The 19,969-nt window shown below is 48.1% G+C and overlaps 1 protein-coding gene across 2 annotated transcripts in view; it reads right to left on the bottom strand.

Annotated features, from left to right (window-relative positions):
• The window catches only part of ttll7 (tubulin tyrosine ligase-like family, member 7), a 375,815-nt gene that overhangs the window by 62,805 nt on the left and 293,041 nt on the right, over positions 1-19,969 (bottom strand). For both annotated transcript variants that reach the window (XM_072510355.1, XM_072510356.1), the window contains exons 16-17: positions 4,077-4,360; positions 135-269 (exon numbers count right to left, since the gene is read on the bottom strand). In XM_072510355.1, the coding sequence (XP_072366456.1) occupies positions 135-269; positions 4,077-4,360 (419 nt within the window). The remainder of the gene's footprint in view (positions 1-134; positions 270-4,076; positions 4,361-19,969) is intronic.

Raw genomic sequence — 19,969 nt, 5'->3', positions numbered from 1 at the left:
GTCGTGTCTCACTAGCTTGATCGAGTTTTTCGAGGAAGTGACGAGGTTGATTCAACATTATTTCAGTTAAATGTTAGTCTGCAGCGAATCCTAACACAACTGCTCATGTGTCCCAACATCCACTGAAGACTCACTTCATCCAGCAGCACCTCCGCCTCCTCATTCGATTTCCCTGGGAATTTGATTCTCATCTCGTTGAGGGCCACCAGCATTTCTTTGGTCATTTCCTCCCCTTGTTCCTTGGTCCTAAAATTTAGAATGGAAACGTGCTAGATGGGAAGAAAATAGTCAGGGTTAGGACACTTGTAACTTGTAAACAGTGCAGTTAACAAACACACGGAGATTTGGCAAGCCATTCTCTCCTCGTTGTCGCTGAGGAGTTCCGATCCTGTGGTGTGCTGCATTTTAATGCACTGATCGGCACAATGATGCTAAATTCGGTTAATATCGATTAAGAAAGAAATTGAGGGTCTGGACATAATACCAGAACTCTGGTGAAGCAGAGGAATTAGAAGTAGGAGTAGACCAGTTAGCCATTCAAACCTGGTCCGCTATTCGATAATCTGATTGTGGCCGCAACTCCACTTTCCCTCCTGCAGAGAGGGGAATGCAGACCCAGGAATTCACTGGACCACTCCACGACAGAGCAGAACCTCAGCCCACCAAACCCAGAGCCCAGGGTGGTCTGCAAACAATCACCTTTCCTTGCCAAGGGTTTGGGGTCTTTCAAATCATCCCAAGTGAAACTCACACCAGCTCCCATCTGGCAAGAGCTCCACTCATGCATTTATTACAAAGGCACAGTCAGCTCAACTCCCTGATCCAGGACAATGCGGTCTGCTCCATTGGCACCCCATCCGCCACCTTCACTCTCTGCACAGCAACAGCCGTGTGTGCCATCTTCAAGATGCACCAGAGCAACTCACCAAGGCCCCTTTGACAGCACCTTCCAAACCTATGGCCTCGACCATCTCAAAGGGTCATAGATGTTTACAGCATGGAAACAGGCCCTTCGGCCCAGCTTGTCCATGCCGCCCAGTTTCTATCACTAAGCTAGTCCCACTTGCCCACATTTGGCCCATATTCCTTTCTATACCCACCCTGCCCATGTAAATCTCTAACTGCTTTTTAAAAGGACAAAATTGTACCCGCCTCTACCACTGCCTCTGGCAGCCCGTTCCAGATGCTCACCACCCTCTGAGTGAAGAAATTTCCTCTCTGGCCTCTTTTGCATCTCTTCCCTCTCACCTTAAAGCTTTGCCTTCTAGTTCTAGACTCCTGTACCTTTGGGAAAAGAAGTTGACTATCCACCTTATCTATGCTCCTCATTATTTTATAGACCTCTATAAGTTCGCTCCGAAGCCTCCTACGCTCCAGGGAACAATGTCCTAGAAGGACAAGGGCAGTAAGATGGATGGGAACGCCTTCACTACCTTCAGGTTCCCCTGCAAGTCACACACCACCCTGACTTGGAAATATATCGCCCTTCCTTCACTGTCAATGGATCAAAATCCTGGAATTCCCTTCCTAACATTGCTGTGAGTGTACCTACACCACAGGGATTGCAGCGGTTCAAGAAGGTGTCTCACTGCCTACTTTCCTCGGGCAATTAGGGCTGGGTAATCAATGCCAGCGACGCATGCATCCCATGAAAGAATATTATAAAAATCCAACACCGACCTGACCACTGAATATGGTGGCGTGATAGATCTACCCATGCCCCCCTGCCATATTTGGGTTTCGGCCCAAATGAATGCCACCAGCAGTGGAATGGGATGGACGTAACAGATAAGAGGTAGATGGATAACTAGATAAAGGACAGAGCAACGAAGGAGACAATTCAATCCATCGTACCTGAATCAGTCCGACGAAAGCACTACTTTAGTCATAGAGTCATGAGATTCTACAGCACAGAGGCCATTCAGCCCATTGTGTTGAAGTTCCTGAAGAATCTGATTCCACAACAATTTCAGTTTGTGCATTCCAGATCTTGGCAACCCAAAGGATAGAACATTACAGCGCAGTACAGGCCCTTCGGCCCTCGATGTTGCGCCGACCTGTGAAACCTCTCTAAAGCCCATTCAATTTAAAGAGAAGAAGGTTAAGAGGTGACTTAATTGAGGCATACAAGATGATCAGAGGATTGGATAGGGTGGACAGTGAGAGCCTTTTTCCTCGGATGGTGATGTCTAGCATGAGGGGACATAGCTTTAAATTGAGGTGTGATAGATATAAGACAGATGTCAGAGATAGGTTCTTTACTCAGAGAGTAGTAAGGGTGTGGAATGCCCTGCCTGCAACAGTAGTGGACTCGCCAACACTAAGGGCATTCAAATGGTCATTGGATAGACATATGGACGATAAGGGAATTGTGTAGATGGGCTTTAGAGTGGTTTCACAGGTCGGCGCAACAACGAGGGCCGAAGGGCCTGTACTGCGCTGTAATGTTCTATGTTCTATGTTCTAAAGTGCTTTCCAAAGTGTGAAATATCGACCAAACTTTGACGTTGAGCCAGATAAGGAGGTAGGAGAGCAGGAATTTGGTTGAAGATGTATTCCTTAAAGGAGAAGAGAGAGGGAGGGAGAGAGAGAGAGGAGTAAGATAGAGGGAGAGAGAGAGAAATGACGAGGTTCAGGGAGGATATTTCTTAGCTTAGGGTTGACCCAACTGAAGGCCATGAATGGTGAAGCAATGGAAGTCTGGGGTGCTGAAGAGAGCAGAATTGGAGGAGCGGAGATCCCTTGATGGGCTGCAGAGTGAGCAGAGGTTATAGAGATAGGAGAGAGGCGAGACCAGAAGCGTACTGGAGAACTCCAGGATGAGAATTTTAACATTGAGGTTTGCCATGTGACAGGAACATCCAGGCAGTATGGGCAATCCATTTTAGGACAAAACATAGGTCACAGGGCCATTACGTTACAGGGGGGTGAGTCAGTTCATCAGGTCTGTGATGGCTCTCTGTAGAGTAATCTGATCAGTGCCATTCCTCCAGTCTATCCCTGTATCCGTGCTAATTCATTTCCCTCAAGTGCCCATTCAATTCCCTTTCAAACCATATGTCCCTGCTTATGCCACCGTAGGCAGCAAGTTCCAGGTCATATACCACTCGCTCTGTAAAACGTTCTCCTTCACAGAGTCATAGATGTTTACAGCATGGAAACAGGCCCTTCGGCCCAGCTTGTCCATGCCGCCCAGTTTCTATCACTAAGCTAGTCCCACTTGCCCACATTTGGCCCCTATCCCTCTATACCCACCCTGCCCATGTAACTGTCTCATTTTTAAAGGAAAATATTGTACCCACCTCTCCCACTGCATCTCCACTATATCTGCTGCTGCCCAAAACCTTACATGTATGTCCCTGGTTCTTATACCATCAGCTAATGAGAGCTGTTTGTCTTTTCCTCCCTTATCTAAACCTGTCTTCATCTCCCAAATCTCCCCTCAATCTCCTTTGCAACCCCCAGCTTTCCCAACCTAGCCTTGTAGCTAAACTCCCCTCGTTCGTGGAACCATTCTGATAAATCTCCTCCGCACCCGGTCAAAAACCCGCACGTCCTCCCCAAAGCGTGGTGACCAGAACTGGACACAATACTCCTGTTGGTAGAATCATAGAATCCCTACAGTGCAGACGGAGGCCATTTGGCCCATCGAGTCTGCACTGATTCTCCGAAGGTGCATCCCACCCAGGCCCTCACCCCCGCCCTAACCGCGTAACCCCACCTAACCTTCTGGACACTAAGGGGCAATTTAGCACGGCCAATCCACCTGACCTGCTTATCTTTAGACTGTGGGAGGAAACCGGAGCACCCGGAGGAAGCCTACACAGACACAGGGAGAACATGCAGACTCCTCACAGACAGTGACCCAAGGCCGGAATCAAACCCGCGTCCCTGGCGGCGTGAGGCAGCAGTGCTAACCACTCCGCCGTGTTCCAACCAAACCCCCACACAAATTATGTTTCACGCAATCGGTACCTAAAACAACATTCTGAGGCACATTCAACAAGACGGAAGAGGAAATGAAGGGCAGGTCATCGGGACGGGGGCTAATTTAGAATTTTAGCAATCGTGCTTACCGGAGCTGAATGGATGGTGCCCAGGCTGCTGGCATGGGGCATCCGTTGAGCGGTCATGTTACGATTCAGAGACTGTGGCCGTGCGTTGGAATGAAATGTGGATGAGGGCACCGCGGGTTTGGCAGAAGTGGATCTGGGCCCTGCGACGCGGGAATGTAAATGCGTTGCCGAGGTAGAGATCGATCGAGGGCAGGATATAGAGCGTCTGATTGGCAAAGACGTGGTTGGCAATACTGAAGGTGGTGGTTTTGTGCTTTTGGTTGGGGGTTTCGACTGTATCCTCCCTGAAAATAAATGTTAACACAAAATTAAGTGTAAAATAGCATTTGGCGGTTTATCATGACAATATTCTCTTCATATACATTCTTCTGGTGTACCCTTCCTGCCTCAGTTATTTCCGTGGCCCGTGAACATTTCCAGACTTTTCCCCAGGAGACTCAAGGATGGGAATTGGAACTCCTGGCTGGGAAATCAGCCCAGCCGTCCGACGTTGAAGCAGAAGCAGGTCCATCCAACTGGCTCTCGCTGTCAACCCAATTAGAACGACAAGGCCTCACTGAGTAGGCTGCAGCCTGACCTGCCCCTGCAAAACAGATGGCAGTCCAGAGGCCTAAATTTAATACCTGAGGTAAATGTGGGGACTGCGATTCATGGGAATCAGCCGTTAGCGAATAAAGGGTGGGGGTGTAGTAAGGACGACTCCCGTTCCTCTTGTCGCGCTTGGGAAACTTTTAAGCTTACCTGGAATGGTCACTATGGCACTGACACATGGTCATTGCTGACAGGATGACCACTATCCTATTGACACAATAGGACCCCAACTCAGGTGGGTGTCTCAAATGCCTGAAAAATTAGCCATTTTAAAATGGGAATGGATTCATGCATTTGAATCATATTCCCCCAAATTTAGCTGGTGTGCATGTGTGTGTGATTGTATGTGTGTGTGTTTGTATGTGTGCGTTTGTATATTTGTATTTGTATGTGTGTGTGTTTGTAACTGTGTATGTGTGATTGTAAATGTGTGTATTTGCATATGTGTGTGTTTACATATATGCGTGTGTGGGTTTGCATCTGTATTTTGTGGGTTTGCATATGTGTGTGTATATGTATGTGTTTGTATTTGTGTGTGGTGTGTATTTATATCTGTGCGTGTATGTTTATATCTGTGTGTGTGCGTTTGTATCTGTGGGCGGTGCGTGTGTTTGTATCTGTGTGCACGTTTGTATCTGTGTGTGTGTTTGTATCTGAGGGTGGTGCGTGTGTTTGTATCTGTGTGTGTGTGTGTGTGTTTGTATCTGTGTGTGCGTTTGTATCTGTGGGCGGTGCTTATGTTTGTATCTGTGTGTGCGTTTGTATCTGTGTGCGCGTTTGTGTTTGTGGGCGGTGCGTGTGTTTGTATCTGTGTGTGCGTTTGAATCTGTGCGTGTGTTTGTATCTGAGGGTGGTGCGTGTGTTTGTATCTGTGTGTGCGTTTGTATCTGTGGGCGGTGCATGTGTTTGTATATGTGTGTGTGTGTGTGTGTGTGTGTTTGTATCTGTGTGTGTGCGTTTGTATCTGTGGGCGGTGCATGTGTTTGTATATGTGTGTTTGTATCTGTGTGTGCATTTGTATCTGTGGGCGGTGCGTGTGTTTGTATATGTGTGTGTGTGTGTTTGTATCTGTGTGTGTGCGTTTGTATCTGTGGGCGGTGCATTTGTTTGTATCTGTGTGTGCGTTTGAATCTGTGGGCGGTGCGTGTGTTTGTATCTGTGTGTGTGTATGTTTGTATCTGTGTGTGCGTTTGTCTCTGTGGGCGGTGCGTGTGTTTGTATCTGTGTGTGCGTTTGAATCTGTGTGTGCATTTGTATCTGTGGGCGGTGCGTATGTTTGAATCTGTGCGTGTGTTTGTATCTGAGGGTGGTGCGTGTGTTTGTATCTGTGTGAGTGTATGTTTGTATCTGTGTGTGCGTTTGTGTCTGTGGGCCGTGCTGTGTTTGTATCTGTGTGTGTGCGTTTGTGTCTGTGGGCCGTGCTGTGTTTGTATCTGTGGACGGTGCGTGTGTTTGTATGTGTGTATGTGCGTTTGTGTCTGTGGGCCGTGCTGTGTTTGTATCTGTGGGCGGTGCGTGTGTTTGTATGTGTGTATGTGCGTTTGTGTCTGTGGGCCGTGCTGTGTTTGTATCTGTGTGTGTGCGTTTGTGTCTGTGGGCCATGCTGTGTTTGTATCTGTGGACGGTGCGTGTGTTTGTATGTGTGTATGTGCGTTTGTGTCTGTGGGCCGTGCTGTGTTTGTATCTGTGGGCGGTGCGTGTGTTTGTAACCGTGTGTGTGTATGTTTGTATCTGTGTGTACGTTTGTATCTGTGGGCAGTGCGTATGTTGGTATCTGTGTGTATGTATGTTTGTATCTGTGTGTGCGTTTGTATCTGTGGGCGGTGCGTATGTTTGTATCTGTGTGTGCGTTTGTATCTGTGGGCGGTGCATGTGTTTGTATATGTGTGTTTGTATCTGTGTGTGCATTTGTATCTGTGGGCGGTGCGTGTGTTTGTATATGTGTGTGTGTGTGTTTGTATCTGTGTGTGTGCGTTTGTATCTGTGGGCGGTGCATTTGTTTGTATCTGTGTGTGCGTTTGAATCTGTGGGCGGTGCGTGTGTTTGTATCTGTGTGTGTGTATGTTTGTATCTGTGTGTGCGTTTGTCTCTGTGGGCGGTGCGTGTGTTTGAATCTGTGTGTGCATTTGTATCTGTGGGCGGTGCGTATGTTTGAATCTGTGCGTGTGTTTGTATCTGAGGGTGGTGCGTGTGTTTGTATCTGTGTGAGTGTATGTTTGTATCTGTGTGTGCGTTTGTGTCTGTGGGCCATGCTGTGTTTGTATCTGTGTGTGTGCGTTTGTGTCTGTGGGCCGTGCTGTGTTTGTATCTGTGGACGGTGCGTGTGTTTGTATGTGTGTATGTGCGTTTGTGTCTGTGGGCCGTGCTGTGTTTGTATCTGTGGGCGGTGCGTGTGTTTGTAACCGTGTGTGTGTATGTTTGTATCTGTGTGTACGTTTGTATCTGTGGGCGGTGCGTATGTTGGTATCTGTGTGTATGTATGTTTGTATCTGTGTGTGCGTTTGTATCTGTGGGCGGTGCGTATGTTTGTATCTGTGTGTGCGTTTGAATCTGTGTGTGCGTTTGTGTCTGTGGGCCGTGCTGTGTTTGTATCTGTGTGTGTGCGTTTGTGTCTGTGGGCCGTGCTGTGTTTGTATCTGTGGGCCGTGCTGTGTTTGTATCTGTGTGTGTGCGTTTGTGTCTGTGGGCGGTGCGTGTGTTTGTGTCTGTGGGCCGTGCTGTGTTTGTATCTGTGGGCCGTGCTGTGTTTGTATCTGTGTGTGTGCGTTTGTGTCTGTGGGCGGTGCGTGTGTTTGTGTCTGTGGGCCGTGCTGTATTTGTATCTGTGGGCGGTGCGTGTGTTTGTATGTGTGTATGTGCGTTTGTGTCTGTGGGCCGTGCTGTGTTTGTATCTGTGGGCGGTGCGTGTGTTTGTAACTGTGTTTGCGTGTTTGTATTAGTGTGGGTATTACTTGTTAGTTTGTTTGTTATTTACGGCACAAAAGAGCAACGTAGCCAGTCCCATTCCCCAGCCCTATCCCCATAGGCCTCTAAATTCATCACTCTCAAATATATGTCCAGCTCTCTTTTGAAACCTCCTATAGAATCCACCTCCACCACTCTCCCAGGCAGCGCATTCCAAATCCCAACAACTCCCTGAGTAAAGAAATTTCTCCTCATCTCACTCCGAGCTCTCTTACTGACCATCTTGAAATTGTTACCCCCAAGTCACTGACTTACCAACCAGTGGAAACAGAATATCCTTCTTTACCCTGTCAAAATTGTTCAGAATTTTGAACACCTCAATAATGTCGCCTCTTAGTCTTCTCTGCTCCAAGGACAACAAGCCCAATTTCTCCAATATTTCCGTGTACCTAAAATTCCTCATTCCTGATATCATTCCAGTAAATCTCCTCTGCACTCTCTCCAGGGCTTTAACAACCTTCCTTAAATAAGGTGCCCAGAACTGTTCCAAATGTGGTCTGACCAACGATTTGTAGAGGTGTAGTATCGCTTCCTTGCTTTTATACTCTATGCCTCTATTTATAAACTCAAGGATGCTATAAGCCTTCTTAACAACTGTTTCAACTTGCCTGGCCGCCTTCAGAGAATTATGTATTTGAACCCCAAGGACCCTCTGCTCCGATACTCCCCTCAAAGTTGTACCATTGAGCCTTGATGGTATCCCTATGTTTCTTCTCCCAAAATGCATTACCTCACATTTTGCTGCATTGACGTTCATCTGCCAGGTGTTTGCCCATTTGGCCACTTTCCCTCTGAAGACACTCAGCTTCATCTTCGCAATTCACTTTTCTCCCTAGCTTAACATCCTCGGCGAATTTAGAGATTTTGCCCTCAACGCTCACTTCTACATAATTTATATAAACCAGAAAAAGCAAGGGTCCCTGGGGAACCCCACTTTCAACTCATCGCCAGGCTGAGAAATGCCAATCTGTACCTACCCTCTGTTTCCTATCTCTTCGCCAACTTCTAATCCATGCTGCCAAGGACCCATCAATCCCAAACATTTCTAATTTGCTAATCAACCTGCCATGTGGCACCGTATCAAATGCGCTCTGAAAGTCCAAATGTACAACATCCACGGCACTACCCTCATCCACTGCCAGTGTCACCTCGTCAAAGAGCTCAATTAAGTTTGTCAGATATGACCTGCCTTTGATAAAGCCATGGTGACTGCCTGCATTAACTTATTTATTTCTAAGTGTATATTTATCTCATCCTGTATTGTGGCCTCCATCAGTTTTCCCACTATTGATGTCAAGCTGACAGATCTGTAGTTTCCTGGGTTATCCTTTACCACTTTCTTCAGCAACTGCCTTACATTTGCAATCCTCCAATCCCTGGGTCTAATCCTGTGTTCAGAGAGGCCTGGAAAATTTCTGTCAATGGCTCCGCAATATGCTCCCTTTCCACTCTCAGCAATTTAGGATGCATTCCATCCGGGCCTGGTGACCTCTCTACCTGGGGAGCTGCCAGCCTTTATAGCACCTTTTCTTTATCTATCACTATACTGCTCAGTTGCTCAATATTCACATTTTCGACTGGGCCATTGTCACCATCTTCTAATTTGGTAAAGACAGAGTCAAAGTACTCATTTAGTACCATTGCCATACCCTCCACTTGAGTGAGCAGTTTACCCTACTTGTCCCTTATGGGTCCCACTCTATCCTTTACTAATCTTTTACCATTAATATGCTTGAAGAACATTTTGCTCTTTGTTTTAGCACAGCCTGCAATCCTTTCCTCATGCTTCCGCTAACCTTCCTTATTCCAGCCTAGGTCTCTCTCCTGCATTTGAGATACTCTTCCTGATTTCTATTGCAATAATTATTCCGGCATGCATCATATGCCTCTTTTTTCTTCCTCATTTTATCATCAATATTCTTAGTCATCCAGGGTACTTCAGCTTTAGATAGCCCAGATTTATTTCCCATGAGTGCGCACCTAGTTTGCATCCTATTCATCTCTCCTTTGAAAATTTCCCATTTTTCATCCACTGTTTTATCTACTACAATGCATTTCCAATCAACTTAAAGTGTGCCATTTTCCACTCTGGGATCTTAATCCAACTTAATATTGAACCGTATTATATTATGATCGCTATTTCCCAACGGCTCCCCCATTCTGACGTTTTCCACCTGTCCTGTCTCATTTTCTGGGACCAGATCCAGCACAGCTCGCTCCCCTGGTAGGACTGGAAATGTACTGTTCGAGAAGGTTCTCCTGCACACACTGCAGGAATTTCTTCCGTTCCGTGCCCCACACTCTACCCTTTTCCCAGTCTACTTTAGGATAATTGAAATCCCCGTCCTTACTTGCCCTGCAAGTTTCTGTAACCTGCCGACAAATGCTCTCTTCCATCTCAGCCTTACTAGTTGGAGGTTTGTAGTAAATACCAAGCAAGATCACCGCTCCCTTCCTGTTTCTCACCTTCCAACATATAGATTCAGGAACTGCATCTCATTCGAGGACTATGATACTATCTTTGACCAAGACTGCTACATCTCCTCCCTTTTCACCCACCCTGTATGTTTGTAACTATGTGTGTGTTTGTATCAGTGTGTGCTATGTATGTTTATATCTGTGTACGTGTGTTTGTATTAGTGCGTAGTGCATGTGTTTGTATCTGTATATGCGTGTTTGTATCAGTGTATGCTGCATGTGTTTGTAATTGTATGTTTGTATCTGTGTGTGTTTGTATCTGTGTGTGTGTTTGTACCTGCGTGTATTTGTATATGTGTGTTTGTATGTGTTTGTACCTGTGTGTTTGTATGTGTGTGTTTGTATGTGTGTTTATACATGTGTTTGTACCTGTGTGTGTTTGTATCTGTGTGTGTATGTTTGTATCGTGTGGGGTGTTTCTGTTTGTATCTGTGTGTTTATATCTGTTTTTACCTGTGTGTGTGTGATGGTATCTGTGCGTGATTGTTTCTATCTGCATGCGTGTTTGTATCTGTGTGTGGTATGTTTGTATCTGTGCATTTTTACCTGTGTGTTCGTGTGATTGGATCTATGTGTGTGTTTGTATCTGTGTGCTTGTATCTGTGTGTGTTTGTATTGTGTGTGTGTTTGTATCTGTGTGTTTGTAACTCTGTGCGTTTGTATCGTGTGCGGTGTGTGTGTTTGTATCTGTGTGTGTTTATATCTGTGTTTTTAGCTGTGTGTGCGTGTGATTTTTATCTACGTTTGTGTTTGTATCTGTGTATGCGTTTGTATCTGTGTGCGTGTGTTTGTAGCTATGTGTGTGTTTTATCTGTGTGTGTTTTTGTATCTGTGTGTGTTTGTATATGTCAGTGCGTGTTTGCATCTGCGTTGTGTGCAGTGGGTGGGGGAGGTTAAAATTCCCCTCAAGGTAAGAGTTAAATCAAACCTCAGTAACATGTGACAGGACAAGTTATGTTCTCTGCCCGTTTCGACGTATCACTTTGCACAAAATCACTGTGACTCTTCACGAATCTCAGCCCATGTTCGTTTGGCCCCTCTCAAGCACTGCCCTCCAGGTTGATGAGTTATTCAAGAGCGAGAAGTCTGTTTGACTAATTCAGTCACGGAAAACACTTAACCCGGCAATAAGCCACTCAGAAGAAGCCGTTTGATCTGCCCAGGAGCCAAACCGGTGGATTTTCTGAAGAGAGTCGAGATGCAGTATTTCCACTGCCGTTTTTCCATCATGGGATCTGGGTGTCACTGGCAAGGCCGTCCCTAATTTCCCTTGAACTGCGCGTCTCACTGGGCCATTCCAGAGGCTGCGAAGAGTCAACCACACTGCTGTGGGTCTGGAGTCACACATAGTAGGCCAGACCGGGCAAGGGCGGCAGATTTCTTTCCCTAAAGAGCATTAGTGAATCAGGTTTTTATAACAATCAATAATATTTTCATGGTCACAATTCCCCAGCCTAGCTTTCTATTCCAGATTCATTCTTTGAATTCAAATTCCACCAGCTGCTGTGGTGGGATTTATGCACATCCCCCAGAACATTACACTGCAAACAGAAAATGGAGGAAATGTTCATCAGGACCCAGCGAGTGTGTGAGTTTTATTTTCAAAGATGCTTTGATAAGTGCCTAAAAATGGAAGCAGATAGAAACATATAAAATAGGGGCAGGAGGAGGCCATTTGGCGCTTTGTGTCTGCTCCGCCATTCAGAGAATCATAGGGCGTAATTCTCCCAAAGATTCCCAACTTCATTTGTGGTGGGTTTTTCAGGGAGTTTCCCGTGGGGCCTGCCGGCAGGTTTCCCACTGCTGTTCAATGACTCTTAGGACACAATCTTCCCAAAGGGAAACAAAGGGCTGGATTTGTCTGCCCCGCCCACCACAATAGCGGCACGGGCCCTCGGGCGGGATTCTCCGGTCGCTGGGCGAACGCAGCCAGAGAATCCCACCCAAAGTCCCCGAGCGACCGCGTTCAGCCGCGTGTTTCCCGGCGCTCGCAGTGCTGAAAAAAACATGGCTATTCAACGCAACTCGCTTTGACTATGGGGCCTGAAGGGGGAACACACGGCTGAGGCCGTACAGAGGCCCGTTGTTTACAATGGGGCGCTCCACTCACCAGAACTCCCCGTTGTAGTGAGAGATCGGGACGCCATTTTTAAATGGCATCCCAATTTCCGAAGCCCGAAAAAGACCTTCTCCCAGCCTAAACGCAACATGGGAGGGTCCCCCGGCCCCCCCTCCCACACACCCAACACCGGCCCGATCGCACGCGCGCAAAAAATGCCAGATTGGCAGTGCTAGGCTGGCACCCAGCTGGCACTGTCAGAATGGCAGGCTGTTACTGCCAGGGTGCCAGTGCCAGGGTACCCAGGTGGCACCAGCAGTGCCAGGGAACCACCCTGCCCAAAGGGCATTCAGCTACGGGTCTCTGATCCCCTTGGAGAGCCCCACAAGTGCCGTTCGATCTGGTCCTCGTGTGTGGGGACCAGCACCAAACGGCACTCACCCAAGGTCCCCGAGGCGAAGAGATTCAATCCCAAAGCCTCAGGTACCTTGGGAATCTGCACATTAGAGTGAGGCTTACTGCCTCGCTCAAATATGCAGATTTGTTAATAAGTGATCCCGCCCATTCCCCTTGCAACGTCTCACGAGATTGCATTGCATCCTGTCAGGCGTTGCGAGCCGGCTAGATCCCGGCAGCGGGGTCTCCGGTTTTAACCGCCCACGCTGCACCGCAGCGAGATGCTTTCCCAGCGCAGCGTGGCTGGAGAATTGCGCCCTTAGTCATTTTTTTGGACACTGTAGCCCTGTTTGATTCTGACCCTTACTTTCTCTGCGTGTCACTTTTCTTATTCCCCTTTCTGTCTTTTGTTCTTGTCCTTCATTCCCCTCCCTCTGACTCAGATGTTCCCAACCCCCTGCCATTTTAGTTTAAACCGACTCCAGGAAATACTCCCGCCCAGGAATCAGTCCCAGTCCTGCCCCGGTGTAACCCATCCAGTTTGTACTGGTCCCACTTCCCCCAGAACTGGTCCCAAAGTCCCAGGAATCTGAAACCATCCCCTCACATCATCTCTTCAGCCACATATTCATTTGATATATCCTGCTCTTTCTACTCTGACTAGCACATGGCGCTGGTAATAATCCTCCAGTGACCTTTGAGGTCCTACTTCTCAACTTTCTTCCTCTCTAAATTCAGCTTTTAGTACCTCATCCCAATTTTACGCACGTTGTTTGTACTGATGTGTACCACGACCACTGGCTGTTCAACCTCGTCCTTCAGAATGTCTTGTAGCCGCTCTGAGACATCCTTGACCCTCGCACCAAGGAGGCAACATACCATCCTGGAGTGGGTCTTGAATGTTCTGCCACAGCGGCATCACTGCTTCTCACCAGCCGTACCAGCCTCCCCGAACAGGCGCCGGAATGTGGCGACTAGGGGCTTTTCACAGTAACTTCATTGAAGCTTACTTGTGACAATAAGCGATTTTCATTTTAATTTCACTCGTCCAGAGCTGACTGGAGCAGTTTGCTTCCGTGAGGCCTTTGGGCGTACAGAGGCTGTCACACAAATGCGTTAGACAATCCCCTGACCCCTGTGACAATCTCAGGAAAACTCAATGGAAGAGAGTAGAGGAGGTAACCACACCCACATGGGGGTCCGGCCACTTCAGTTACACCGAGTCACCAGCAGATAATTATACTGCGTTTCTTCATGGTCACATCACACTGCGGACATTGAGAAGATCATCAGACCCTCAAGGTTGCTCTGCCATCGCATCCGTACTCACCAACCTGATCAGGCCCCTGGTCTGGCAATACCTCAGTTTTAAAATTGCCATTTAAATTGTCATCCTCGTGCTCAGATCTTTGCTGACTTCACCCGGCCCGAGCTTTGTAGCCACCACAACCCCCTGAGGTCTCTACACACCTCCAGTTCTGCTCTCCTGAGAATCCCGGTTTTAATTCTTCCCCACTGGCAGCCTTAAATTCAACTGCCAAGTGCCTAAGTCTCTTAAAATTCCCAAACCTAAAACTCACACCTTTTTTCTTCTCCTCTCCAACCATTATGATGCTCCTTAAAGCCGGGCTCCACTATCAAACATTCGGTCACCTGCAATCAGGAATTGGAAGGGTGGGAGGAACTCAGGGAAATTACAATCACCAGGGAAGCGGTACTGAGCATATTGCTTGGGCAGTGGGCTGACTGATGGGACTTCATCCTATTGTCTTAAAATGAGCTACTGAGATAGTTTATTTTTAATTTAAAGTACCCAGTAGACTGGGACTGTACTCATTGGCGTTTAGAAGGATGCGGGGGGATCTTATTGAGACATATAAAATTATGAAGGGAATAGATAGGATAGATGCGGGCAGGTTGTTTCCACTGGTCGGTGAAAGCAGAACTAGGGGGCATAGCCTCAAAATAAGGGGAGGTAGATTTAGGACGGAGTGTAGGAAGAACTTCTTCACCCAAAGGGTTGTGAATCTCTGGAATTCCTTGCCCAGTGAAGCAGTTGAGGCTCCTTCTTTAAACGTTTTAAGAAAAAGATAGATACCTTTCTAAAGAATAAAGGGATTCGGGGATATGGTGTTCGGGCCGGAGAGTGGAGCTGAGTCCACAATGATCAGCCATGATCTCATTAAATGGCGGAGCAGGCTCGAGGGGCCAGATGGCCTACTCCTGTTCCTAGTTCTTATGTTCAATTCTTTTTTTTTCCTCCAATTAAGGGGCAATTTAGCGTGGCCAATCCACATGCACATCTTTGGGTTGTGGGGGTGAGACCCACGCAGACGCGGGTAGAATGCGCAAACTCCGCACGGACAGTGACACGGGGCCGGGATCGAACGCGGCTCCTCAGCGTCGCTAACCAATGCACCACCGTGCCACCAGCTACTGAGATAGTTGATGCGCTGGTTTTAATTGTCTAACATTTCCGACGTTCAGGGAAAGTTCCGTTAGACTGGAAGATAGCAAACGCAACTCCTTTACTCAAAAAGGGAGGGAGACCGAAAGCAGGAAATTATCGGCTAGTTAGCCGAACATCTGTCATAAGGAAAATGTCAGAAGCCATTATAAAGGTGTTATAGCAGAGCACTTGGGAAAAAAAATCAAGGTAATCACTCAGCATCAACATGGTTTTGGTCAGGGGAAATCATGTTTAACCAATTTATAGAATCATATAATCCCTACAGTGCAGAAGGAGGCCATTTGGCCCATCGAGTCTGCACTGATTCTCCGAAAGTGCACCCAACCTAGGCCCACACCCCTAACCTTTCCCCATAACTCCGCAACCTCACCGAACCTTCTGGACACTAAGGGGCAATTCAGCATGGCCAATCCACCTAACCTACTCATTTCTGGACTGTGGGAGGCACCCGGAGGAAACCCACACAAACAGGGGGAGAACATGCAAACTCCACACAGACAGCTGCCCCAAGACCGGAATTAAACCCGGGTCCCTGGTGCTGTGAGGCAGCAGTGATAACCACTGTGCGGCCTCCAAATTTATTGGAGTTCTCAGCAGGATTCCCGAGTGCTGTGGATAAGGGGGATCAGGTGGACGTAATTCACGTAGATTTCCAGAAGGCATGTGATAAGCTGCCACATCAAACGTTGCTGTGGAAATGTAACAAATTAGAATGGACAGAAGATTGGACACCTCATTGACTTGTAGCCACCTGCTTTCTAACCTGATTTGAGGAAATATATAAGTGCATGAGAAGCAGTTCAGTTAAGGTTTACGAGACTCCCCACTTGCCCATCAGACAAAGAATTTGGAGCCTTGGCGAGAACTGTTTGCATCATTGGAAGACAGAGATGGAAGATGACCGACAGGAGGTGTGGCTGAATTCCACTCACTACCGTGGTGGGATCTGAAACCATGTCCAAAGAACACTAATTTGGACCTCGGGATTACTATCCCACTACGTCACCAACTCCTCGACTTGTGCAATCAGTGAAGGGCCATTCCTCAGCAACCTCTCCACTCAAACTTTCTCTGCTTCATGTAATGCCAGGTATGGGTACTTATACCCATTCAAAAACTGGTTCAGTAAAAACTTTTCCAGTAAATACTTAAAAAGGAAACAATTGCAGGGCTCTGGGAAATGGCGGGGGATTGAGACTAATTAGATAGCTTTTCCAAAGGAACGGCAGAGGCAGAATGGGCGTAAGGCCTCTCTCGGCAATGCATGGGGTGAGACAGTAGCACAGTGGTTAGCACAGTTACTTCACGGCTCCAGGGTCCCAGGTTCGATTCCCGGCTTGGGTCACTGTCTGTGCGGAGTCGGCACGTTCTCCCCGTGTCTGCGTGGGTTTCCTCCGGGTGCTCCGGTTTCCTCCCACAGTCCAAAGATGTGCAGGTTAGGTGGATTGGCCATGCTAAATGCCCTGAGGTTGGGTGGGGTTGCTGGGTAACGGGGATGGGATGGAGGTGTGGGCTTAAGTAGGGTGCTCTTTCCAGGAGCCGGTGCAGACTCGATGGGCCGAATGGCCTCCGTCTGCACTGTAAATCCTATGATTCTGTGATCCTGTGCGATGGTTTCAAACGCAGCAGGGGTGTGATTTTCTGCCACAAACTCAATCGAAACGGATACACTTCTCGCAGCACTTTGCCGAATGTTAGTGGTGGAGTTCAGGCTGCTCCGTTACAAATATCGCCACGCTTCAGCGAGTATTCTGCTGAGTAAATGATGCGGCAATGACGGGAGTCAGGACTTGATTTCCAATTCAGGCTGGAGGGAAGAGACAAAAGCCCCCCTTTGCTGGCTGGCTTCAGCGGTCCAACGTGAAACGAATTTGACACCTCGATGTACCGAGGATGGGCCTCGACCACAAAGGCTGCCCTTAATACATCATTCAGTGGTGTCTGAATTCAGAGTGATTGGCGCAGATAATGTGGGGGAGGGTGGAGGCACATTGCTGAGGTCACAAAGCGGACACACAAACATTAGAGCAACATTGAGGGAACATTGCTGTGTGCTACCCCAGCCAGGGACTGCTGGATACTGACACTTCAGGGGCGCCTGGAAAGCACTCCATCGCCCAGTACTGAGACCTGGAATAAACACGGAAAACACAGCTGCGGGAAAAAAAGTGCGGAGCTTTGAGGCACTCCGATGTTGGTGGTGTACAAATGTAAATATGATTAAAGGCTTCAGAAAACATGCACAGGGTTATTTTATATTTATTTCCTATCTATCTATAAATATATATGTATATCTCCGGCAAAAAATATAAAGAATCCTGTTATCAGACTTCTCACTGGCTGCAAAGCTGTTTGCTGACAAGGATTGGATGGACGTTTGTTCGGCCTGGTAACGTCTTGCGACTCTGTCTCTAAATGCCGCTCCTAAAGGATCATTTTGCTTCTGACAGGCTTCTCTCTTCCCACTCTACAGCGTTTTCCCTTACCACTACTGTTATTAAGCTCTCGTTATGCCCCTTAAAGCGAACCCAGGTATGGCGAACCTGCCTGCGGAAGGATAAAGGGCACAAATTGAGTCTTCAGGCACACACACACACACACACACACACACACAACATTCTGTTTCGTTTTGCTTTTGACATATTTAGGATCCCAGATTGTCCGCCCTGCCAATTAGATTTCTGCCATTGGGTCCGGAACTGAAGATTGTCTATAAGTGCTTAAAGTTAGAGGAATGCATCTGTCCCCATTGTCTGTCTCACATTTGGCCTAAAAATGAGGCGGGTCGGGCTTGGGATAACCGATTGGTGTTGTCAGACTGCCCGAAAACAATATCCTTTCTTTGGGTTGTGTCCAAGGAATAGACCAATAGGGGTTCAGTGGCAGAAGTTTAAAGGGATATTTCAGAATACACAGTTCCAACGAGAGAAAAAAATATTCAAAGGGAAGGATCCGTGATCCACAGTTAACCAAAAAGTTTAAAGACAGTATTAAACTGAAAGAAAAAGCAGCGGCGGGATTCTCCGGTCCTGAGAAGAAGTGTTGACGCCGGGGCAGGATTCGTAGACTTCCACGACAGCAAAACTGGCGCCGTATCTGGACCGATCCAGCGACTGTTAAGTGGCTAGCATCGTCGCCACGCGGAACAAACCGATTTGAATGAGAAACGGTGCCGGATTCACCGGGTTCGCGAATGACACTCAGGAGGCTGACAAGCTGCAGCCGCAGATACACACTTCACTCCCCACACACACCATCCCAGCCAACAAGGTGCCACTGGTTGCACTGGAGCGCGCCCAAACGGCTGATGGGTCAGCTGGGGCCAGAGGACACCTAGGGGAGTGCCCGGGGGGGGGGGGGGGGGGGCGCAAAAGACCCGTAGCCCTAAGTAGGCAGTCAGCAGCGTGCGCAGCTGCATGGCTGCCTTGCCGGCTGCGGCAATGGTGTTCCGTGCCCGTCTACTCCGACCCCACAGCCCACCACCTGGCCACCCCCCCGCTACCCCCCCCCCCCCCCCCCCCCCCCCCCGGCCCTGGTAGAAACCCCCCACCCCCCACCTGGCCAGGGCCGCAACTGTCAACTATGGTGAAGTTGGACTCTTTCCGAACCCTGGGCGAAATTCTCCATCCCGCCCCGCCACATTTCTGCCCCGACCGGCCGGCGGGAGTCTCCGTTACACCGGCCGGTCAATGGGGTTTCCCATTGTGGGGCAGCCCCACGCCGTCGGGAAACCCCCGGGCGCCGGCAGAACGGAGACTCCCGCCGGCGGAGAATGATGCCCACTTTCTCTCACCCTCAGCAGCCACTGCACCTCTTCCACGATTTTTAAAAGTGAACCGCGCACGGAGGCCACAGAGAATACCGGGTCCGGCCTGTTAATGACATGTCAGTGGTGTTTCCTACTCCTGCGTTCTGGAACGCATTGACACCCCTGTCAGAGAATTGCGACTTGGCGTGAAATTGGCGCCCGCCCGATTTCGACCCTGTAATCGATTCTCCGCCCAATTGCGTTTCCCGATTCCGGCGTCGGCCAACAGAGAATCGCGCCCCATATATTTGCGCAAAGGTGGGTGATAGGTCAGAAGATTGGAAAGAATGTAAAGAACATCAAAGAATGACAAAAAGATTGATAAGAATGGAAATTTTCGAGTAGAGAAAGCTAACTGGTAATATAAAGAAGAATAGAAAGTGTTTCGATAAATATTTAAATAAGTGTTAACAAAGTGGGCACTGATCCTATAGAAAGTGTGTCTGGGTTGATTGATAATGGAAAGTAGGGCGATGGCGGATGAATTAAACAGGTTATTTGTATTGATCTTCACTGCAGAGGACATTGGTAACATCCCCGAATGAAAATGAAAATCGCTTATTGTCACAAGTAGGCTTCAATGAAGTTACTGTGAAAAGCCCCTAGTCACCACATTCCGGCGCCTGTTCGGGGAGGCTGGTACGGGAATTGAACTGTGCTGCTGGCCTGCCTTGGTCTGCTTTCAAAGCCAGCTCTTTAGCCCTGTGCTAAACCAGCCACTGTAGCAGTAAATCAGGAAATGGAAAGGAGGGAGGAACTCTGGAAAATTACAATCAGCAGGGAAGTGGCATTGACCAAATTGTTGGGTCTGCTGGCTGACAAATCCCCTCATCCAGATGGACTGCCCCTCAAAGTCTTTAAAGAAGTGGCTACTGCGATAGTTGATGCATTGGTTTCAATTTTCCAAAATTCCCTAGCTTCGGCCGGGGGTGGGGGGGGGGGATTAAATGGATTAACTTGGATTTGTGAAAGGGAAATCACATTTAACCAATTTATTGGAGTTCTTTGAAGGAGCCACCTGTGCTGTCGATAAAGGGGAACCGGTGGATAAACTGTCCTTAGCTTTCCTGAAGACATTTGATAAGGTGCCACTCAAAGGTTATTATGGAAAATAAAAGGTCATGGTG

This window comes from Scyliorhinus torazame, chromosome 7 (genome assembly GCF_047496885.1).
Source record: "Scyliorhinus torazame isolate Kashiwa2021f chromosome 7, sScyTor2.1, whole genome shotgun sequence".
NCBI lineage: Eukaryota > Metazoa > Chordata > Chondrichthyes > Carcharhiniformes > Scyliorhinidae > Scyliorhinus > Scyliorhinus torazame.
The sequence above is the reverse complement of the archived record's forward strand: the minus strand, read 5'-3'. Positions and strand labels throughout refer to the sequence as shown.